The sequence below is a fragment of the Triturus cristatus genome, chromosome 12 (assembly GCF_964204655.1).
Source record: "Triturus cristatus chromosome 12, aTriCri1.1, whole genome shotgun sequence".
Lineage (NCBI taxonomy): Eukaryota > Metazoa > Chordata > Amphibia > Caudata > Salamandridae > Triturus > Triturus cristatus.
The window spans coordinates 114,330,896-114,356,147 of NC_140595.1; the positions used below are offsets into that span (position 1 = coordinate 114,330,896).

Here is a 25,252-nt window from a genome sequence, read left to right on the forward strand (position 1 = left end):
AGGCCTCTATTCAACAAGATTCAGTACTAAAGAAAATACTAAACACAACCCAGTGCAGTAGCTACACACCACCCGGACACCGGCCAACAAGAACCGCGCGGCTATAATGCCCAGATCCTAAAAACTGACCGGGCCATTCAAATGATAGAATTGCTCTGTACAAATACTTGCAATATATAACACCCTAAAAGAGTGAAAGATATCTCAAATGTCTGTCTATCACCCAATAAGGGCTGCCCTCGCAGAGCGGCGGTTAAAGGGCAGCGATGCAATTGGCTGGCAGTAAGGAAATAAGCAAATTTCCTGGCAGGCCAACTCTTTTTCCACCCAACTTTCTGGATGACAGAGAAAGGCAGAAGAGGGGGAAAGAAGGAGGAAGAGAGAGATAAGAAAAGAGTAATAAAGAGAGAAGGCAAGTTTGAAAAACAACTTTCAAGAGTGTGATAACAGGACATGGAGTAGAGGGTGGTGGAAGAGGTGTGAGGTGGAATTAAGGCCCTGCGGCTTCGGTGTTTGGCTGCTTCGTTATTTGACTACGTCAACAACGGACTCCTAAGAAGAAATGTGGACCCCAGCACTTAGCATTAATATTATTGTACAGATTAAGCACTGCTCGCAAGGTTTGGGGAAGTGAATGTCAGAAGACTTGTCCTCCATGTCTGTATTTAAATGTGATTTAACTTGGCAAGAACCACGTGCTATCACTAGATACTTACTTTTAATTTTAATTGTAACGATTCACGCACTGTGCCAATAAGCGATTTCATCCATGAGGACAAAGAACCCACTCATTTCTGCGCTATAACCACTAGCAGCCATTTACCCCTTGTTACAATTTAGAACCACCGGGGCACATTGTAGCCACGCATGGTATTTATTTATTTATTCTTTGTGGATAGCCATCATGCATGCTCCCACCCAGTCACATGCATGATGCCTTCATCTACAAATACAGGAGCGCGCATGAATTATTATGATGCATGACAAACAACTGAACGCTATGTACCTGCATTCACTAACCTTTTCATTTACAGGTACTCCGACCAGAGGATTTGTGAGTAATATTACAATCCACCACACTCACAGCACACTTTAGGGTGTGTGCTGATATTTACACCTACGTGGCCGCTTTTTTGGTCACTCACTATTTTGGTCCTGACGAAAGCCTTATGAACTAATCCAAAGGCTGAAACTAGTAGACCCAAAAAATTCAAGGGATACCGAGGTACATAATATACCTCTTAGAGATCCTGATGTTGTTTTTACATATGTTATGTTATGTTATTAAAGTTTATAAAGCGCACGATTACCTTACGGTGTCCTAGCGCTGAGCACTAGGACCTAGGACCCTTTCATTAAAACTTTTATAATGACCATTCCTAGAGACATTTTTAACTCATAACTGCACTTCACATATCACTTCACTGTTCTTCACAAACAGCCTGCTCCGCTGTAACTCAGGCGTTGAAGCACAGCTGGATTGCATTAGGTGATCCAGCTGGACCCCGATGATGAAGCATGCCACCTGCCAGGTAGGTGGGTGAGGGGTTTCCTAACAGTTGTTTGCACTCCTTTCTATTGCAGGTAGTGGCAAGGATCTTTTGACCACAGTTGTCCATCTTGTTTATACATATGCCACTCAGGGAAAAGGACAAGTTAACTTTTTCCTTACTCTCTCTTTGTTTACGTGTATTTAAAACCACCAGTTTATCAGTGAAATGTCATGATTTGACTGAAGACCACTTTGCATTTGAACCAAGGTACTCCAGCAGCGTATAAGAAACCAGAGAGGTACACGGCTCTTCAAGAGCATTCACGAGCAACCCATTCATGTTCAAGCAAGATTGAAAGCCCACTTCTACTCTGCTACTAGATGCATATAGCTTACAGTGAGGCACTATATCAATGAAGCTCTCAACATGCATCTACATCCAAGCCGCCATGTTCTGCGCAATGCACCACTTTGCCAATCTCAAGTGCAGCCTGTTTCCAGCGATGAAGCGTTTTGACTCCGAAGAGTCAGCCAAGGATTGCAGTGTCCTAAAATCTCGATATGCAAGATGTGGATTTGCAGCCAGAGTTCCAGAACCAAAGTAACACTTACTTTTCTGTAATAAATGCCAGATCTGATTGCACCAAAGTCAGATTTGCGCTGCCTCAGAATTTTAGAGGCATCACATTCACAAGTGCAATACAACTTTAGAGGATATTCATCTTGGACCTGAACCTTGGCTATATAATGTAGAGACGCTAGAAGTCCTAGACGAAATGTGCACGGCGATGACTGAGGAGAAAGTTCTACAATTCTACAAATGCCCAAACTCCGCCCACCCTACCATCTCTAAACATAGGTCTGAAACAATGTTCCCTCTATTTTTTTTTCCTCTGTGTGCCGCAGTGTAAAAGACAACTGCAAATATAGCCCTGGCATCAGAGGCACTCCAGGCCTTTGTGTTTTATTTCTGAATCAAAAACTGAAATGTTTTATCTTTGACACCCTATGTGACTCTGGGATGTAACTCATTCCGAGATCAGAACAGCACTGTTCAACTGAGTCTCAAGCGTTCTTCTGTCGCTTTTTTCAGGCACTTTCAATAAATCTCTCTTATTTCCCAATCACTGGCCTCATTCACTTCAATGGAGCATCACTCCATCTATGTCCGTGGTGCCTAACTCATTCCCCATCGCTCACTTTATACAGACTGAGTTTTATTCATTCCCATGTCACTACCCTAATACACTTCAGTTTAGTCATTCATTCCCAGATGAATGCTGTCATACGCTTTAACCAAGACTAATCCATACTCTCATGGCTGTTGTTACTTACATAGAGTTATATCCTCACTCTACCTCAGTGGAAGTCTGCTGGTTCCAAAACACTGGTCCAATTCATTTTGATGGACTTAAGTTCAGATGTGCCACTTAACCTGAACAAAGAGTTACCCAGGTTCGAATCAAAGTGTATCAAAGATTCGAACACAATGAAGGTCGCTATTGGATAGTAGTTCCCTCCGACTGAAACAACACTTTTTGCAATGCAACTCCCACAGAAGTCCCATACACTACACCTGAGACATTTATCCAAAATCAACCACAACATAGGTCCCTAAGGGGCAAGTGCCCCATCTGACGTGAACAAAGATTTACCTAGACTTGAACACGTCAAAGGTCCCTCTGGGGCAGGGAGGTCACTCTGACTCCAACAAACATTTATCCAGGCGCGATCATAGGTTACAAGTAAGAAATAGGCGTCCCCTACTATTTTTGATTTTAGGTCTGGGGAAAAGCAAAAAACACAACATACAGCACAATATCCCACACGACCTGTACATCTTCTGTAACAGCTCAAAGTGTACAGTGGACTAATTGTAACAATTTCAAGCCCTCTGTATTTGGTACATTTGCATATTTTGTATTTGGTTTTAACACAGATTAATGCACACTACAATGCTTTTCAATTTACATATCCACAATATTGCTTTCAATTTTAATGACCATCAAACATTTGCTTTCTTATAAGCATATAAGAAAGTAAAGATATGATGGTCAAGAGAACTGAAAACAATATGGTGGATGGATCGATTAGTCAGTCAGTCCACTGTGCACTTTGAGTTGCTACAGAAGATTTACAGGTCGCGAGGGATATTATGCTTTGTCGCGGTCATGGATTTATCCAGAGTGGAACACCACATGGGGTGTCAATGGGGCCAAATGCTCCTTCTGACATAACACATCAGTCTAAAACAAAGCTGCACTGATCAAACCGTGGTAAGCGGAGTCTCAACTCATGCCCAGCCACTGATCTCCCCGCTATCAGTGTGGGATCTCATTCGTTATTCCCTGCCTCTGCACCTTGATGCCACCTCTTCACAAAATAATGCGTTACCTGCAACTCTCATATCCTAGGAAATGCTGCCATGCACCCACCGGGGCTCGCGCTAACGAGCTCAACTTGAAGGAACAAGGCCTTCAAAAGCAAGCGAGCAAATGACAGGAGCGCCAAGCGGCATAAATAAATGATATTGCACGAAATAACCCTTGAAAACGGAAGCCTTTTTAGCGGGAAGCAGTGCGGGTGAGGTGCCAGGCTGCAGACATCAGCAGCGGCCCCCACCCTGGATCCCAGCGCCGCTAATAAGGCTCAGATGTCGGGCGCAGCGTCACTGCCAACCTCCTCCACGGGCCGCCTTTGAGTTAGGCCGGCCGAGGCCAGGCCGCAGGCAGCCGGGAACAAAGGCTGCCGGGGAGAGATAAAAATAGAGGTGGTAGAAAGAGAGAGCGGCTCCTCGGGATCACAGAGCGCGAGGCGCTGACCTAAAAAAAGGACTATGCGCGCGCGCCGCCAGCCTCCCGCGCTGACAAGCCACGAGGCGCTGGCTCATCATCTGCGCAGCACAAGGGCCGCTTCCGTGAACGGCGCCTATTAAAAGCTCAGCTTCCCAGATGTCCCCGGGTTCTCGCCCCGACAGGAAGTGTTCCGGCACCCTCCAAGGAAGGGTTAGTGGCAGGCGGAGGTGTCTTCTACCAGGCAGGAGCACCAGAAACGAACTTTGCTGCATTTGAAAAGAAGGGACCGTGGTGGTGGGGTGGGGGAATGTTTGGGTTCAAGGAGCAGCTCAGAGCTGTCAAATGCTGGTGTTGCAAAATGCCAAAGCTGCCTAGTCTTGATTCTATCACATCATATGCCTCTCCCCCACCCCATTCCGGGGCTTAAGTGGGCCGGGTCCTGTCGGTTCTAAAAAGCAGGTGCTGAGATGGGTCCCTATCGGGCTCTACATTTTTGCCCTCACCCTCAAGGTGAAAAAAAAATCTTACCTCTGCAGTAGTGCCCTGCCCTTCACTGCCTTTGAGGTAACTTCAAAGAGACTCGTTATAGTTCTTTCACAGTCATCATTTCAGAACTGAGGCATTTTCAATGTTATATACAACAAAGCCATAGTTGTTGCTTATTTATCTTATGCAACTAACAACCATTGACAAAGCCAATATCCCTGGCTTGTTGTAGGTGTAGTGGTATGTGCTGTAGTATATATCTGGGTGCAATGGCAAAAGCAGTAAAATACCAGTCGGGTGGCACGCTATGGGAAGCACACATTTTTAGCTTACGAGTTTTTAAGCCACGCCACTAATTACATCAGCCACGCCCCTTGGAGAGACCTCCCAGTATTTTGATCCCACTCAAAGCCCTGCCCCACCCTACACTTCCTGTTGCTTTATCTCATGCTTTCAGTTTCTGATATGGCTCTGTTTTATCCCTTGGCGCTGTTTTGATATTTACCTCCGCCTTCTACCCTTTCTCACTCTTGTTCTGGGTCAAAGTTTGATGATGAAGAATAAGTCTTGGTCCCCAAAAATGATTGCTGATGTCCATGGCCTGCAGCCATCAGTCCAGACCGCACACGCCATGAAAGGTAGGAACCAGGCTGGTCAGGGGAAGATTTGTGAAGCCCTTGCAGTTAACATGCTACTGGGACATTCTTCCAGGTTGGTGATGCCAGATAAAGGATTAATTGGATGCACCACATCACCTGAAGCTTTGACCTTCTTCAGGTGCCACTACACACAAAGTTTGAAAGCAGGAAGTCACATGGAGGAAAGCTTAAAATACAAGAACGGCAAGGATTGCAGACAATTTAAAGAAGGTCTAGAAATATGTGCAATACATGGAATAAAGTACCCCGGCTGTACATTTTAAGGATATTGGAAGTCACAGAGTCGGTCTGTGACGATATAGTGGAACACACCAGAAGGCAAAGTTTCTATACAAGGTCATGAAACTCAGGTATGACTTGCATAATCCTTATAATGTTTGACAGAAGGTATTTTATTCCTTGTAATACGTGGTCACACCATCACCCTTCTCACAAACTGCTTAAATTGTTGGTGTCAGCTCTATCATATGGAAGAGATAGAGTTACTGCAGGTATGAAGAATAAAGTGGAATCAGTAGTGTGAAATAAAGACTTCGAAAAGAATTTACTAAACTATTGCAAAAAAGATATTAGAATCAGTTTAAAGTAAATCTGATAAAAAATGCTGTAGCTTACAATGTCTACAAACAGGTAGAGGGATTCTGCCTTTACTGTAATGACATATAGGGTACATCAGTGTTGTCATGAACATCTAATTTCTGCTGATCACTCTTCATGTGAGAAAAACACATCACAAGAACGACAAGAAAGTTCTTGTTTTGTTGTTGTTTACTTAATACAGTTTTGCAGCTACGTGATTCCATTATCACTGGGGACTAGAGACGTCACAACTTAACGGTAATAAGGAAATGAGAGACAAGCTTTTATGCAGGGACTGTGAACTCAGGATAAAGATCTTTTATGAAAGCACAGGCTAAGCAAAGCTGTATTAAGGGATGGAGACGGAATGTGGTATGACTGGAATAGCCCTATGCCAAGGAAAAAGACTCTGTGATGGGGATACATAGCCATATAGGTAATGTTTCAAGTACAGGGGCATTTTGAATAGAATGCATGCAGAGAAACTGGCATACAGACTGTGAGTTTAATAAAGTCCAACGGATAGGTACTGCAGAGCCATCAAATTTACCATTACCGGGGGGGCGTGACTAGCAGTCGCAGAAGATGGCCGCAGGCTGAGTGTGCTGCATTAGCAACCAGCGGAATTGCCCCGAACATCCGATATAATCCTGGCTTGGAGGGCCGATTTACAGTGGTGAGCGGCCAGAGTGGCGGCGGGGCTTGACAAACACCGAAAATCCGGAGGCAAATGGCCGTGGTGGAGCGGAGTGACGATTAGAGAACAGGAGCGAGTGTCGGCAAGATGGCGACCCCCCCAGGAGCCTCAGGAGGAGCCGCTGCTGTGAAACCATTTGCCTGCAGCGAGACCGCAAAGACGCTCGGCCCGGACAGAGCGAGGGAGGCAGATTGCGGTGTATCCAGGCGGCCGCCCCAGGTTAGTGCGGGTGCGGCCGTGAAGTCCAGCAGCCCTTGGGCTCTTGCCAGTGGGTCACAGAGACGATGGGCACCCGTGCGCCAGTGTGGGGGCACGTCCAGTGACTTTTAGACGGCTCTGAGGAATACCGGGGGTGCGGATTGTGTCCCCCCCTTCCACCCAGCAGTCAGGGACTTGGGCGCGGCCTTAGGGGGTGCGAGACTACGGCCCTCGAGGGTGCGTGGTGGCCGGAAGTGCATCGGCCCAGCTGGGAGGTTGGTGGAGAGCGAGGACTACAGTCATCCATCGGCCATGGTGGGCCCCAACCTAGCGAACTTGAGTGAGAAAGGTCCCCGAGGAGGCCAGGCCGCAAATAGATTGAGTACTCCCCGCATCCAAGGAGAAATCTGGGCGGGACCCCCCTAGACGGTGCCAGTTACAGCGGAGCAGGCCGAAGCCGGTGGGAAGCAGCCTTTTGCATCCACGGACTGCGTCATGGGCCGCACCAAGGAGACGGGGCCTGGACAGGCTAACCAAATTGATAAATACACGGTCGCCATGGGGCGCGACGATGGGGCGGTCGGAGGAGACTCACAAGGGGACGTGGGTGACCAGGGCCCAGACCCGACCCGCCCCTGAAAGACATTATGAGGGCAATTTGCGAGTTGAAAGGCACCCTGGAGCCGAAATTGGACTCTGTCACCGAAGAGGTGAATCTCCTGCGGGCTGACTTCCGCAAAATGTCCGACAAAGTGGCCACGGCGGAGGCGGACATTGGGGGTATTCAATCAAAAACGAAATGCCTTGAGGAGCAGGTGTTGACCCTCACGAAGAACCAGGCGGACATATACACCCGGCTCGAAGATCAGGAAGGGAGGGCCCGGCACAACAATATCTGTGTGGTGGGAGTGCCGGAAGGTATGGAGGGGCCAGCCGTGGACCTCTTTCTGGAGGACTTAATTCTGAACCAACTAAAACCGAAACGCCTCTCGCAGTTTTTCTCAATAGAGCAGGCCCACAGGGCGCTGGGGGATAAGCCCCAGCCGGGGGCCCCCTGCACCATTATTGCCCGTATCCTGAACTTCAGGGATCGAGATGCTATATTGCAGGCGGCGTGGATGCATGGAGACCTCAGGCATGAAAATGCGACGATCTGTTTTTTTCCGGACTTTACGCTGCATGTACAGCGCCAGCGACGCTCCTTTGATGGGGTGAAATGAGCCTTTGGGAACAGAGCGTGAAGTACATGATGCTCTTTCCGTCTCGACTCAGAATCCTTGACAATGGAAAGGCATACTTCTTCGACAAGCCGGAAGAGGCGAGCAACTGGTTGGAGGGCTGGCACACCGTGGGCCGCAAAGGAGGGCACAGACGATCTGCGACAGACCAGGGTGGTGAGGAGTCGGGCCAGGAGGCTGTGGGCTCACCCAGCGGCTAGAAGTGCTGACATTGGACAGATGAGTAGCTATTGAGGCACCCTTCCGTGGGCTGAGACTGAGATGCGGCTCTGGGTGGGGGTATGAGGTCTGTGGAGAGAGTGTGGAATATATGCTGCTACCCTGTCATTGGGGCCTGGACTTTTGACATATGTTGGTGTGATATAAGCACTGCATAATTTTTGGTTTGACCTGTTTAGTGAGATAGCGGCACCGCGGTGAGAAGTTTATATGAGTGGGCCTGGCAGGGCGTAGTTGTGGGGCTGAGTATCCCAGGCATATTTCTCTTCACGTTGGAGGCTGGACCACACCCCTCAATAATGGGTTTCTGGGTTTTTTATGGGCGGCAGGCACTCTACAAGTTTGGGTGGTGGGAGGTCGGGGACTCACCAAGCAGGGATGCAGGGAGGGGGGTGTTGGGATTGTTGTTTCTTTTGTTTACGGGGGGCAGACGCTCGAGAGCTACGAATCCATCAGCATTGGAGGGTTGTCACAGAGAGTATGGGAGTGGAGCAGGTGTGCCCCATTGCTAACAGCTTGAAACAACACCAACAGCTAACGTGAAGTTTTGGTCCTGGAATGTGAACGGGCTGGGCAATAAGATCAAGCGTACGTTAGTGATGCAATACCTTAAGAGGCATTCCCCTGACGTTGTTCTTATACAGGAATCGCATTTGAGGGGACGCAGATGTAAAGCACTAGACCGATTCAGCTATGAAATGGTAGCCCATTCTGGGTTTACGTCAGGGGCCTGGGGGGTGAGGATCCTAGTACGCAAAGCGCTACCCCTTGTGATCACAGACACTTGGACAGATACTGCTGGGTGCTCTGCCGCGGCGGCAGGCAAATGGTAGGGGCGCTTAAAAAAAAAAAAGAATTTACCATTACCAAGTATTCCAGACATTCACAGCAAAGCTGTCAGACTGAACGGTGCACTCTGCCGTACCAAACCTGACATCACACCAATTCTCAGCCAATGTCAAATTACCTTCAGGAAAATCTGCCTCACACAAATACACCTAATTGATGGCTCCAAGATTCATGTGCAACAAAATGTTACTACATTAAGCCCTTGGATGCTCCCTGTGCCAACTTGCCAAACATCTAATACACAATCATCCAACAAACTACAGTACCAACTGAGGCTGGTACTTTGCAGCTCAAGGTCTTCCGCTCTAACACATACTCCCTGAGAGCATCTGTACTGGGGATAACCTCCATCCTTCAGTGAAAGCAGTCAAAAACATATGTTTCGAAGGGAGTGCATATTCACTGCCTCATATCTGGAGGTAAATTGAAGCAATTCACTCTTCAGATTTGCACCACAGTATAGTCTTACGGTCGCATTAAAACAATAGAGTTCATGTAATGGACATACTGTCCAATTTTGGAGCACATTGACTAGATGTCAGACCTTTCCCCAGATCGTGAAGACCTATAAGGACCACCAGCACTGTGTGCACCCCCTACTCAAACGTTTGGAACTGCTATTAGTGATGCAAAGCAACCACAACCACCCCGATGGTAGCAGTCCTGCCATCACCGCCTAGCCTCCATAGGAGGTGTTATGAGGATTGGTACGGGTTACATTATAATGCAGTCGTTACCATAATCAGTGACTATGGGCCACATGCATCATTGTAAATTGTGGTTGCAAAGGCGCAAATTCACAGAATCTGCCCCTTTGCGACCGTAATTTTTGCATTTCAGGTGCATCATCCCAAATGCAAAAATCCCTATTTAAGTAATTGCTAAAATATATGCAATGCAACAACCCCAAAAATATTGTGATTTTGCAATTAAGAAACGCAAATTACCATCAATTCAAAGTTGATGGTAATTTGCGAGAACTTTGAAAAATGCACAAAAGTGCATTTTTCAAAGTTCTATGTTGCACACATACCTGTCATTGGGGCATGTGTGTGTGCAACATGTGTTGAAATTGCAATTTCAGGGGTGCACCAGGATGTCCTTTTGGCACCCTTGAAATTGCATGCGCAATTTGCGAGAACCTATTTGGTACTCGCAAATTGCGCATGCAATTCCCATTGATTCCTATGGGCCCATAGGAATGAATGGGAAGCAATTCCTTATTTATGACTCACAATTTGCGAGTCGCTAATAAGGAATGTGTAGGAATCACACTTTTTTTTGCGATTCCTACATGCATAAGCATTTGCGATTCCTAAATTGCGATTTCTTAAAAATCGCGATTTAGGAATCGCAAATGCACAGCTTGATGAATGTGGCGCAAAATGTGTTAATCCAAAGGTATTTATTCTGTCGAAGTATTATCACTTTTAATCCCTATCCTCAATTACATGTTAACAGTGGAAAAACTAGAAATCCCCGGTCCTACAGCTTCCAACGTTAATAACAGTGTCAGTGTCAAAGGCATCAGATTCAGGGGCACATTTATCAACACTCTGCACCAGTGCAAAGTCACAAAAAGTGAGATAAACCAACGCAAACGTACACACTTTTCAGCACAAAACATTATCTGCGCTGGAATATAGCATGTAAAGTAACACAAACAGAGCTGTGTGCTTCTTTGAACTAGTTTGCATCAAGGGTGAGTCCTACTGGTGGTATATGGGTGCTCCCACGCTACCACATATGTTCTTTATTGTAAACTAGCAATGGTAGACAAGGCCTTGCACCCAAAAATATCACCTCCTTGAGTCAAGCTTTAAGTTGGATAAATCTTTTAATTTCAAAGTTACAGACAGGCACTATTGCTTCCAACTGCACCAATTCCCAGTAGTGTCAATGAATATGTAAATATCGTCATACGAAGGCAATCTCTTTTGTGATTTCCTGGTAGCTGAAATACATACATTAAATTCAGGAGTCAAGATATTTTCATGATTTTTCAGTTCATGTATTCAATTTTCCAGGGATAAATCATCCTAATTGATCCATTCCAATTTTATGTAACATGAAAATCACAGAATCAAAAGGGAAGGGGGGGACCAGGAGCTGGTTGTGGTCCAATGTCCGTGCTCCACCAAAGACAATTAAATCAATGAGGACATTGTTCCATGTTGGCGGTGAGACAAAAAATGGCGATCACCTGCTCAACGAAAAAGGTTGGGAGGTGGGGGGGGGGGGGGGAAGAGAGAGAAAGAGTGTAGAGGGGGGAGGGAGGTAGAGGGGAGGTGAAAAGAGGCAGAGAGAAATTTCCCCAGTGTCAAGGATCCAATCCCGAAGGGGAGGACTCAGTGTAGCCTCTTGTTTGCCCTCACACACCCCGAAGGATGTCTTGCTTCATCATCGGGCTTGTTATTGCTCCTCGTCGGGCCGGCGCTGCAATGCCTGACGGTCCCCTGAAGGGTCTCTTTATCGGAGGTCTTTTAAAGAGAAAAGCCGTAAGGTGAGTGCGGGTGTGTGGGCTTAAAAAATGATGGTAGTGGATCCAGGAGAAAGGTGATTGCGTGCGTGCAGAGTGTGTTAATAAAAATGCCTAGGGGTCGCCAAAAAGATACTATTTTAATGATGTGGGGCCCCTGGCAGAGTAAAAAAGACCAATAGGTCACGGGGTCACTAGAAAGCGCAAGGTGCTAATGTGACTTATAAAAAGGTCGACATGTTTCTCGCCTAGATAGCCCAGGAGGGTCAGTGGCGATTCTTCAGGACCTAACTCAGTGGGGTGATGTGCACGGTGAGGACGGGGGTTCCAATGGTAGACAAGGTAACCTGCGTCCAAGAAAGGTAAAGAGAGGTACGGAACTGCGGGATACAGTGACCTATTCAGCAGATTTTGAGAGAGCGTACCAATGCTAGTGTTACCCTCGTCAATGTACGCGAGGGCTTCTTAGGTGTTGCCGTGGCTGCCTGCGCCCTATTTGGGTTGCGTCGGGGGCCGGCTCATTCAGCACCTACCCTCTGCCAGCGGCTGCCTGTAGATGTATCTTTTTGGCGACCCCTAGGCATTTTTATTAACACACTCTGCACGCACGCAATCACCTTTCTCCTGGATCCACTACCATCATTTTTTAAGCCCACACACCCGCACTCACCTTACGGCTTTTCTCTTTAAAAGACCTCCGATAAAGAGACCCTTCAGGGGACCGTCAGGCATTGCAGCGCCGGCCCGACGAGGAGCAATAACAAGCCCGATGATGAAGCAAGACATCCTTCGGGGTGTGTGAGGGCAAACAAGAGGCTACACTGAGTCCTCCCCTTCGGGATTGGATCCTTGACACTGGGGAAATTTCTCTCTGCCTCTTTTCACCTCCCCTCTACCTCCCTGCCCCCTGCCCCCTCTACACTCTTTCTCTCTCTTCCCCCCCCCTCCCACCTCCCAACCTTTTTCGTTGAGCAGGTGATCGCCATTTTTTGTCTCACCGCCAACATGGAACAATGTCCTCATTGATAAACATGAAAATCACACCCAACACGGGTTCCTCAGGCCTTGTAACTGTTCATATTCATAGCACCAGTCAAAATTACCATATAGCTGAGATTATAGGCAATTCACTCACAATTTATTGAACTCTCCATCCAATCTGGTAGATCCGACAGCATGCAACAGTCACATTTGAATGCGGAGTCAAAAGAATAACTGGTCAGACTCAGAGTCTAGGAAGTAACTACATACAGAAGTTGCAATATTTCGTCATCTTGATAGTTTGATGCAGCACTGATCAGTTTGGATTAAGATCAATGCCTAACGTTTATAACTTGGTAAGAGTAGGCATTAAATATCCAATAGAAAAAGCAGACAAAGGAACTTGCATCTTGTTGAGCAAGACCAGAATAAAAATGGGTCTTACAGGAGTGGTGGAAAGCGGAGCTCATGTTACAAAGCAAAAAGATATGGTAAACAAGACAGCCTGCAGTGCCCTATTTTATCCATCACTGTGCCTCAAGCCACAGAACTGCATACGCAGCACGAGATCCACGCAGAATTCACTCAATACTACGAAGGTCCTTACATGGCGGTGGCAGGATTTGCCGACTCCGCCGTTGAGGGTTTCTTATTAGGCGTGGACCGGCCACGGGTCCTATATGACTTGCAGCTGGAACTTTACACATCAATTACACCCTTTGAAATCCGTGAAACAATTCGGTCGCTGGTGTTGGGAAGAACTTTAGGCCCCGGCGGGCTCCCCCAGGAGTTTTATCAAATGTATACCACGCTGCTGGCCCCCACCTTCAAACCTTGTATGATGAAGCACTCTCATGCTCCTGCCTCCCGCAGTTCCTTCGAGAGCATTGATTGTCTCCATTTCTAAGCCATGGCTCGACCCATCCCACCTCAGTTCCTACAGACACTTGGCGATGCTCAAAGCAGACAATAAAGTCCTTGGAAAATCCTGGCAGACAGGCTGGCATCAGTGATTTCGCAGTTGGTGCAAAAAGAGCAGAATGGCTTTGTCCGGGGCTGCAGCACGTCTGTGGTGTCTTCCGACACCGATGGGGAGCTCAGCCTGGGTAGGAGAGGCCTCGTGGGCAAAGAAGTACGAGGAGCCAGTGGGGTGTATTTTACTCGGTTCGCCGCCGGCGCCTAACTGGCGTACGTGCGTGCGTCCCGTTATTTTATTGCTCACCATCACGTGATCGGACGCGTACGCCCAAGCGTATCGCGTCACGATTCACGATATTACATTCCTCCCCAACAACACAAAAAACAAAACATTTTATTTCCATTCTACTTTAACCCCATAGATCTCCGCACTCCCCATTTTCTATTCAGGCCCAGGATACATAATTAAATTAGAACAGTCTTGCGTGAAATAGTCCTTCAGGCGGCAGGATGGCTCGGGATTACTTCGGAGATGGTACCTTGGTGCCTCCACATGTGGAGCGCTCTCTGGATTTCTTCTCAGGTCACCACTAGGCTCGCCATTGCTTTAACTACAGATTTCCGAATGTCCGCCCAGGCTGGGCCTTTCCGATGGCTGGTGAACTTGGGGAACTTCTGTAGCCTCCGGCTGTAGTGGGGCCGGCCCCTGCGCTGCACCGGTGGGGGCATTTCCATCCATGGATCTCTCCACACCTTCTGGATTGCTACTGGGAGCAGCCCGCTCCCGACAGTCGACAGGGGATGGGGAAATATACTTTTTGAAAATGGAAACATTCCTGGTGATCCTTTCCCCTCTCTGGGCGGCAGTGACGCAGGTTCCCCGGACGGTCTCCACTGTCCACGGCTCATTTTCGAACCTCAGTCGAAACTTGCTTCCGAGGGTCTGGTTCTTTATGAGCACCCTGTCTCCTGGACGAATGTTCGGGGTTGCGGCTCTTCGCCGGGTGTCAGTACGTGCAAGTGCACTGCGTCTCCGGGCATCAATGGCGCTGTCCTCTGGGGTGTCAGGTTGCCACTCCGGGTGGTGAAGTATGGTATCCATAACTACTCTTCCCATTAGCAGATGCGCTGGAGCGACCCCCGTGGTGGTGTGGGGTGTCTGGCGATAGCTCCGGAGAAACGTGAAAATGGCCAGTTCCACGGACTGAGACTTGTCGTGCGCTATGCGTATGACCTTGTTAAGGGTTCTCATGAACCTTTCGGCTTCCCCGTTGGCTTGCGGCCATCGGGGCGTTACTCGCCTGTGACGGATCCCTAGACTTTGTAGATATGCGGCAAAGTCCTGACTCTGGAAGGGTGACCCATTGTCGGTCCGAATCTCCTTCACTAGCCCATGAGTGGCCATGATTTTCTCAAACTTGGGGATGACCTCGCTTGCACTCAGGGCCGACAGGATTTCCACTTCCGGGTACTTCGAGTGGTCGTCGATTGCCACGAGGGTGTGGCGCCCATCAGGCAGGCTGCCAAAGTCCACACTAATTTGGGACCATGGAACTCTCGGCCGCGGCTCCATGATGATGGGTGCGGGGCGCGGCGCTTCCCCCGTGACCTGACACGAATGGCACGCTCGAACAGTGGTCTCCACGAGATCATCCATCAGGGGAAACCAGACTTTTGAGCGAAGTCTGGACTTGGTTTTGACAATACCTTGATGTCCCACATGGGCTAGATCTACCATCTGCTGGGTGAGTGATGTCGGGATCACTAGCCTATGCCCCCTCAGGAGACATCCGCTTGTATCCTTGGTAAGTTCATCCCGGACATGGTAGAGGCTGTCCATGATTTGCTGCGCCGTCTCTGTCAAACCTTTCCACTCCTCCCGGGCTCGGTGCCAGTTGTTCTGTTGGACGGCCCTCTTGGCCCGCTGCAGGCACTCGTCTTGGCTGGTGGCTTGCTCAATGCTGACCATGGAGAGGGGTATGGGACACGAGCGCGCAGTAACTCACCGTACATATTCCTCGGTCTTGGCGGCCTCTTCCATCTCTTGGGGAGTGGCTTTCCGAGGGTGGCGCGATAGATAATCTGCAGGATTCCGGGATCCTGGTTGGTACTCTATCTTGCAGTTGTAGTTTTGCAACTGCAGCATCCACTTTTCAATTCGTGGTGGAGGTTTCGTTGAAGTTCCGGAGAACAGTGATACTAGCGGCTTGTGGTCGGTGGCAACCACGAATGGCTTTCCGTACACGTACAGGTGGAAATGCCGACAGCCCCAGTGAATGGCGATGGCTTCCTTCTCTATTTGTGAGTACCTTTGCTCGGTCTCAGTTAACGATCTACTCGCGAAGGCTACGGGGCTCCACTCGTCTTGGGGTGTGTTTCTTTGCAAAAGAACGGCGCCCAGTCCAACTGGACCAGCATCCACAGCAATGAGCGTTAATTTTGCGGGGTCAAAGAATGCGAGTGTCGTGGCCTCTGACAATGACTTCTTGACCATTTCAAAGGCTTGAGCCTGCTCGCTTCCCCATGTCCACGGTGTGGAGTCTTTGGTCAGTTCTCTCAAGGGGGCTGTCAGGTTGGCCAAGTCCTGGATGAATCTCCCACAGTAGTTGACCATCCCTAGAAAGCTTCGAACCTCCGTGACATTGGTGGGAGCGGTGGCATCCTTGATATCCCTCACCTTCTCGGGATCTGGGTTCACCCCTTCTGCGGAAAACGTGTACCCGAAGAATTGCAGCCTCTCACACAGGAACTCGCACTTCTCTCGATGTAGTGTCAGGCCAGCTTCCTGGATCCGGCGCAATACTTGGAGCAGACGCTCATTGTGTTCTTGGACTGTCTTCGCATGAACCATAATGTCGTCACTGACATTGATCGCCCCTGGAATTCCGGCTATGAGTTCTTGTATCACGTTCTGGAACACCTCGGCGGCGCTTGACACTCCGAAGCTCAGTCGAGTATACCGCCTGAGCCCCATGTGGGTGGAGAACGTCGTGATGTTTCGGGAGGCTTCGTCCAAGACTAGTTGATGGTACCCTGACCGGAGGTCCAGTTTCGAAAACCACCAAGCACCAGCCATCTCCCCGATCAGGTCGTCAATAGTGGGTGTGATGTGTCGCTCCCTCTTGATTGCGACGTTGGGGAGTCGCATGTCGACGCATATCCGGACTGCGCCGGGCTGCTTGGGTTTCCTGGCAACCACGATGGGGGACACCCACGGCGTGGGCCCTGACACCTTCTCGATTATTCCAGCCGCTTCGAGTTTCTTGAGCTCTTCCTCCACCAGCGGCCGTAGGTGGAACGCTATTCGCCGGTGTCGGAGAGCAACCGGTTGGACTGTCGGTTCTATGTGGAGGTGAATTTCCTTCCCTCGAAACTTGCCAATCCCATGGAACACCTCTTCGAACTCACTCAGCAGAGTTTGCATGGACTCGTAGTGCACCCCGAATGCAAAGGTCACTACTCCCAACTCTTCTGCCACTCGGCATCCCATAAGCATGCCCTGGCCGTCCTCAGTGACGTAGATGTTGGTGGTGACAGACTGAGTTCCATGTGATATGACTGTCCGGAACCGTCCCCGCACTCTCAGTGGCGTTTCTTGGCCATACGCAAACACGGTTATTGTGGACGGGCGCAGGGCCGGCTTCGGGCTCATCGTGCTGTACAACGCAGCGGCCATGATGTTGATGCTGGCTCCCGTATCCACCACTGCCGTCATGTCTTGCGCCCCTACTCGGACGTTGCACTGTGGCAGCCGCCTTGCCTTGCGCGTGGTGGTGCCTATCATGTGAATTCGGTGCACCACCCTCTCCTCTTCTTCGTCATCATCCATGTCGCTAGCTGCCGACTCTCCCTCTTTGACCGCGTTCACCGCCGGGCGGGGCTTGCGGTACCACTTCTTTGACCGACACACCTTTTCGAAGTGATTGAAACGCCCACACCCGGAGCATTTCTTCCCTCTCGCCGGACACTCTGTTGCGGCAGTATGTGGCGGTCCCCCGCAGTAGCTGCACGACTTTGGCTGCTCTGTGGCAGTGGATCTTGCCCCTTTTTTTGTCCCATTTCTGCTTAGGCCTGGCCGATACCGCATTAACTGGTTCCACTTTCACTGGCGCTTGAAGCGCCGCCTCCATGTGCGCTGCCCGCGCCTTCTACAGCTCTTTGGTGCGACCCATTGTCAATATTCCCGCCAGCGGCTTGCCTGATTCCTCCAGTATCCGCTCTCTCAGTTTGGGTGACGCGCATCCCTGGATAATTTGGCCTCTGATTTCTTCGGTTTCGTCTCTGAAACCACACGTGGCCGCTAGATTCTTGAGGCGGGCATGGAACCTATCCAGCGACTCTTCCGGCAGCTGGCGCGCTTGTCAAAATATGAATCGCTCGTAGTCGCGGTTAGCCATGGGTTCGAAGTGTTCATTCAGGGCAGCTATTAGGGTCCCGTGCGTTTTGGGCGTGGCTTCCGCAAGCGTCTTGACGATGTTGTGAATGTCTTTCCCTCCTAGGTGAATGATCATGGCACGTTTTTGCTCTCGGTGGACTTTAGTGGCCTCAAAGAATATTCGTAGCCTGTCTTCCCAGTCTTTCCATCTGGCCGCCACTGCGGACGGTGACCCCTCCACTGTGAATGGTTCAATTGGGGGTATATTTGTCATGGCTAGCGCGTGTTTGCTCCTGCCAGGCGAGACTTGTGAAGAACCAGGGTGTCCTGTCCTTCTGCGCGCGTGTTGCTCTTGCCGGGCGAGACCTGCCACTCACTGGGGTAGCTCTTCCTTCTTTCTCCACCCCCTTTGTCCACCAGTGTGCTCCACCTGGCTGCCTACAGCAACGGGCTTCAGGGTGTGTACCCCACGCGTGAGCAGGTGAATTCCCACTTCCTTGGGGCCTCTAGCACTCCCCCACAGGTACTCACAGTTGGCTGGGCCGGGCTGCTGCTGTGTGAATGGCTCCCCACGTGCTCTCTCCGGTGCTCTGCAGGGCCTGCGCGAGGCACAGGTGTCAGATTTCCCCCTGGGGCTTCAGAGCGCAGTGTTCAGTCACCTCCAGTGACCTGGGCCACACGCTTGACACCACAACCCCCAGTAGCGCCTCCCTCCGGAGCTCCAAAACCGCCACCGGATACCAATAAAGGTCAAGGCCAGAGCGCGCAGGGGTACGCGCGCTGCAGAGGACAAACCTCACGCAGCCGCCACACCCGCGCCGAATACACAAACGAGGGCACGCCCACCCTCGTCGCCAGCTTTGTGGTGTCTTCCGACACCGATGGGGAGCTCAGCCTGGGTAGGAGAGGCCTCGTGGGCAAAGAAGTACCAGGAGACAGTGGGGTGTATTTTACTCGGTTCGCCGCCGGCACCTAACTGGCGTACGTGCGTGCGTCCCGTTATTTTATTGCTCACCATCACGTGATCGGACGCGTACGCCCAAGCGTATCGCGTCACGATTCACGATATTACACACGTCACTGAATCTCTACTGCTTCTTCCGGGTTCTGAAGCAGGTGCTACCCTGCTGGCCACAGTCCGGCTGCATGGTATTGGATCTGGAGAAAGCCTTCAGCTCCTTGGAGTGGGGCTACCTCTTGACTGTGCTATTCAAATTTGGCCTGTGTCCTCGCATACTGGGGCTTATCAAGCTCCTATATACCGCAACACTGGCACAAGTCAAGACAGGTAGTTATGACTCCAAGCCTATATTCATAGGCCGTGGCACCTGCCAGGGCTGCCCCCTCTTGCCCTTTCTTTTCATTTTAGCTATGGATTCCCTAGTGCATAAACTGAGGACCCAGGAACGAGACTGGGGTTCCCGCTGAGAGACAGCATGCACGCTGTCTTGCTTTATGCCGATTACATGCTTCTTTACGTGCGTGATATCACTGAGTCCTTGCTTGCAATTGAGTGCCTGCTCACCTCCTTTGCTGCTGTCTCTGGTCTGTGCGTCAACTGGGGCAACTCTTCCCTTTTCCCTTTGTCGTCTGGGACAGAGGATCCTGCCCTCTGGCTAGGCAAGGAAATAGTGCAGTGCAACCAGACACAATCCGCTACCGTCGTTATCAGGATCTTTCATGAAGTAGTGCTGCTGGAGGATGGAAACTTTCACCGGGTCGTGTCCTTCCTTTGTGGGAACATATCATTCTGGATGACTTTGCCCCTGTAGGTAGCAGGACGCATTGCTCGGATGATGATGCTGCTGTGCTTGCTTCGTCAATGCCCCAATTTATTGACAGAAATCCACTTTGTTACACTTGAGCGCCTGCTTGGTGACTTTATCTGGCATGGCAACCCCCGCTGAGAAGCTCTATCGAAACTGTGCCTGTCGACTGATAGGAGTGGTCTGGGAGCTCCCAACTTTGAACACTACTACCTTGCTGCTCAGTTGCAGTGGGTGGCTCAGTAGTTTGCTGAGCGTGATCTGGATGACATGGTGACACTGACGTGTCCTTCGTGGACATTGCAGTGCTTGCTACACCTCTTTCACCCCCTGATCCATGCCCCCCATCTTGCCTATGTGTCTCCTGTCTCTGGAGCTGCGCTGCTTCTGCTGTTGCCTATGTCTTATGCCCCTTTTCTCCCACTGCTCGGTACACCAAGAGGACGAGCGCACCTCACAACAGTGGCTATTGCCCAATGGCCTCCATACGCTGGACGACCTCTTCTCTAATGCTACACTCATCCTGTTCGCAGACCTAAGTGACCAAACCGGTCTCTGTCTTGGCCAGGTACTCATTGACAACTCGAATATAGATGCAATACGAGCTCACTGGGTTCACTACAGCCTGAACCGAGCGCACATCAGGTACTTTAAAACCTACACTTACTGGGCACGGGGTGCCACCTGGTCACATGGTTCACCAATACACTATGCAAGAACACCTGCCTGTCTCTACGGATGCTTTGCGACTGCTGACGTGAGGACCTGGGTAGGGAGTGCCGTGATGAGGAGTGGGCCACAATCCTAGCCTAATCTGTTGCTGTTTCTCGGAACGCGCGGTTCAAATTAATATAGTTTTATATCCTGCATAAGGTGGAGCTCACCCCTGCGAAGATCAACCGGTTCTTCCACCATACGGAAGCTTCCTGCTCCTGTTGATAGTGCGAGGATGCGGACTTCATCCAGATGTTTTGGTCATGTCCCTGGCTGGCTAAATACTGACCGTCTGTTGCTGCCCGCCTCTCCCGCACCACTAGAGTCCCGTTGGTGTGTGCCTGGGGTGTATGCACTCTTGGCCTGTTTAAGCGTACTAAGAAAAGTAGGGCAGTTGCCAAGCTCCTTGACCTCGCACTTCTCTTGGCTAAGCGGGAGATCACATGGACCTGGCAGTCAAAGCCCCCTCTCGGCCACTTGCCTGGGCCCGATCGGTGGAGGTGTGGGCGACAGCAGAGGAAACTGCCTTGCAGTCGGAGGAACTGTGGGGTCTCTAGAAGTATCCCATTTTGCATCAGTGGGATGCACTGCTCGAAGCGTTCAAATCAGGTGCTGATGCTCCTAATCCTATCTCTCTGACCAGCCGCTTGCCAGCCGCTTGCCCCCCTGGTCACGGAGCCTTCTAATAAGACCAGCACTTTTGACCTATTATCTGCCACAGATGCTCCACCTGTTGCTCTGCTTGACCACCTGTTGCTGTAGACCTGATCCATCGCCTTCTCCCTCCCCCCCTTCTTTCGTCTTCCTCCCCCTGGTTCTGTCACTTGCCTGCAATACAGGTGTTCAACTTGTATGGTTTTCTCCTTCAGTGACAATGGACGTCCATGTGTGTGTGTGTGTGTGTGTGTGTCTGGGTGTGTGTGGTGAGGGGCTGAACACACTGTTGATATTGAAGCAGTAAAAAAAATCTCGATAAAAACAATTAAAACGAGGCAAAAAGATCTGGTAGAAACAGGATGTCATGTATAGGTCAGAAGAGGGCCAGATCCATGACAGATTTTCAGGATATCCACATATGATAAATGTACAATGAATCTAAACTGAACTAATTTACAAAGCTGGTGGTTCCCCTGAAAATGCAGCATGGGTTTTGTCCTCCTGGAGTTACAATGAGGGGGTTCTGAAATGCGAGAAAAAGAAAGAGCAGGTGGGTCTTGTGGCAAAGCGAAGTTGCACATTACAGAAAGGTTTGTTAGATACTTCTAAAGCGAACTATGCTGCAAGAAGGGTGCTTTACTACAGCATGCTTCTTGGAAGAGTAGAAGTACCTCAATAAGGAGATGGGCAGGTGGTCTTGGTCAGGTTTGATGGAAGAGTCATGGCTTCAGGAACTTCCTGCTTTAAGATGCTCACTACTACTTCCTGGGTAATCCAGCATAAATCCAGAAGGGGCGGATTCTTGGCAGATTATTGTCCAGCCATTGGCTATGTTAATAAATTACAATGGATGTATATGCATGTTGTTATTCTGAAAATCTGGCTCTCCTTGAGTATACAGGGCCTTTGTTGGGTCCTTCTGATCTAGGTGTTTGAAAATAGGCCATTGCATTCAGTAATTTCTCCTGCAGCCACATGGAGATTCTCTGGTGGGCGTACTTTATTTCCAGAACAGAGTTTTACACTGCAATTTGGTGAACTGTGCATGGATTACATATTTTACATTTAGTCATACAGGGTGTGTCATCCAAATAATTGCTGAAGGACACGCAGTGATATAAACTGAATCCACAGCATGGGGCTTTCAAATTTTACACTGAGGGTCAATGCTACATCCCAGTACCAATTAAGCTACAAGCGCCACGTTAAATGAAAAAGCTTAGCTAAGGTAAGATTGTTCCACATCTGTGTGCTTTATTTATTTATTCATTTTCTTTATTTATACTGCTCTCTTTTGACGGTGATGGAGTTCGGACACTTTAACCTGTGTTTATTACACTGCGATTCCATTCAATGTTTCTTGTGATATGTACATCAATGTAACAATATGTAATGAAACACTCAATATATGATATGAAACACAGTATGCGTCAGAGTTATGCTTAATATAAGTGTAACTGTGTAGATGTCTTCCAATCAGAAAAACAACTAACCCATGTCTCCTGAAGAAAGTTATAATTTATGAAGGTAGAGGGCATTTGTATAAGTAAACTGAATCATAGACAACCATGCACCTTCAACGTAAGTCGAGTCAGGTCGTAGAATCTCGAATACTCAATTCTATCAGTTCCATGCTTGAGTAACTTTTATGATCCAGGTTTCTGTTTCGCATTGGTCCACACCTCTCACATGAAGGTTCTGAACCACTGGAGTAAAAGTACATATGGTCTTGTGGTTAAATTGTGAGCTGTGGAATGAGGATCGTCGAGTTCAAATTGATTTAGATCTTGGCAGATGTCCCGTTTGCCATATTACAAGTACATTATATCCTATGGCACTTGTATTGCGGCGGACGGGATATCCATCATGTTTGTGACAGAGTATTCCAACCACCAAGATCTGAATCCGGCCCTAAGTTTTCCGATTTCAGTGCATTGGGTAAACTTGGGCAAATTGTTTTAGCTCCAGGTGACTCCGATTAACACAAACTGAGGTTCAGTGCAGCATTTTAGGCAAAAAGAAGCACTCAAAATATGTTTAAAAAACAGCACCGTATGAAAAAATGAACATGGATCACTTAGCAGAGATATGTGTAGAGGGGTAATTACCTGTATACAAAGATAGAGGAGATGATGATTCCCAGAAGGAAGAGGCTGACCACGATCGACATGATCTCCAAAACAGTAAGGCTGACTGCAAGACACAAGGCAGGAGATAAGTGAGCAGCAGGCAACATCAACAGAGTCCCTTTCCATTGGCAAGTAGTCTGTAACAAACATGTTATTTACCTTCTATAATGCCCTATCTGGGAGAGGCTCTATCTAGCCGCAGATTCCTCACCTTAAAATTATCGCCAAAATTATTTGTTGAGCAGTACTGCTGTGCACTGGTAGGTAGCATTGTTTTGCTCCACATGGCGTTGTCTGTGCAGGAAGTGAAGTGCGCGGTGCCTATATAGGTGCCACAGAGCGCACTGGCGTCAGTTACTTTGCGCAACTTTCCACGCCAGAGGCGCGAAGCAACAAAGAACACTGACCACTAGTGTGGAATGGGGAACAACCTTTACAACGCAACTATTACAACGCACTACACTTACAACGCAATTTTTACAACGCAACATCCACTACAACGCATTCCATTACATCGCATGACACTACAACGCATTTTTAAAAACTACCTTTACAACGCATTCCATTACATCGCATACTACCTTTACAACGCATACCATTACAACGCATAATATTACATTAAAACCCCTACACTATCCAACACTTACCCTACTGTTGCACCCCCTGGAGTTAGAATAGTAATTTTTACCCCTATACTATCCAATACTTACATTAAATGCAATGTAATATTATGCGTTGTAATGGTATGCGTTGTAAAGGTAGTATGCGATGTAATGGAATGCGTTGTAAAGGTAGTTTTTAAAAATGCGTTGTAGTGTCATGCGATGTAATGGAATGCGTTGTAGTGGATGTTGCGTTGTAAAAAATGCGTTGTAAGTGCATGCGTTGTAAAAGTGTGCGTTGTAACGACATACATCCGTGTGGAATACTAGTGCCCTGAAAGAGTAAAGCCTTGTCCCTAGAAATCCATTCAAAGAGTGGAGAGGATGGGTGTGTTGGTAAGGAATCTGTGGCTAGATAACGATTCTACCAGATAAGGCATTGCCGAAGGTAAGTAACTTGTTCATCTGATAGAGACTTCTTCCCGCAAATTCCTTACATTAGAATAGATATGCAAGCAATACTTCCCCGGAGGTGGGTCTGCGGACCAATTTTACACGACAAAGTCCTGCAAGACTGAATGGGCAAAGATCCCATCCCTACGGACCTGGCTGTCCAGACTGCAGTGCTTGCTAAATGTTTGCAAGGAAGCCCATATTGCCACCTGGCAGATGTTCAGGACCGGAACTCTGCATACTAAGGCAGTGGTTGCAGCTTTAGCTCTGGTGGAATGAGCACACAAACCCTCGGTGGTTGCATTTTTGCCAATGCATAGCTGATATTTATACAGGCGTGATCAATAGAGAGATGGTCCGCTTCTGCACGGCCTGCCCTTTTTTCACTTCTAAGTATCCCACGAAGAGTTGGTTGTCAACCCGGAACTCTCATGTGTGGTCAAGGTAGAACAACAACACTCTTTTTGGGTCCAGAATGTGAAGTTGCTCCTCTTCCTTGGAGGGATGAGGCGGAGCGTAAAAAGTAGGCAGAGCGATAGAATGGCCAGCGTGAAATGAAGTGACCACTTTCGGAAAGAAGGAAGTCCTCCTATGAAGCACCAGTTTGCCTGGGTAGATGTTCATTTAAGGAAACTTGGATGACAAGGCCTGAAGCTCACTGACCCTCCTGGCAGATGTTATTGCCACCAGGAAGGCCGCCTTGATTGTAAGGAGCCCGAGTGGACAGTTGTGCAAGGGGTCAAATGGAGAGCCCATCAAAAACATCAGGACAAATTAAGGTCCCACTGAGGCATAATGAATGGAAAAGGAGGAAACATATGTTGCAAACCTTTCAAGAACATATACAGTAGGAGATTGGAAGTGGGAAAGTTGGTCAGGCAACTTCAGAAAAGCAGATAAAGTAGAAAGGTGTCACCCTAACAGTGCCCATAGCAGAGCCCTGCTGGGCAAGGGAAAGAACAAACA

General features: G+C 48.8%; 1 protein-coding gene across 1 annotated transcript in view; it reads right to left on the bottom strand.

Moving 5' to 3' along the window:
• NPR1 (natriuretic peptide receptor 1) overlaps positions 1–25,252 on the bottom strand; it is a 735,215-nt gene that overhangs the window by 280,451 nt on the left and 429,512 nt on the right. The window contains exon 7 of the mRNA XM_085639850.1: positions 23,211–23,295. Coding sequence (XP_085495976.1) covers positions 23,211–23,295 — 85 coding nt within the window. The remainder of the gene's footprint in view (positions 1–23,210; positions 23,296–25,252) is intronic.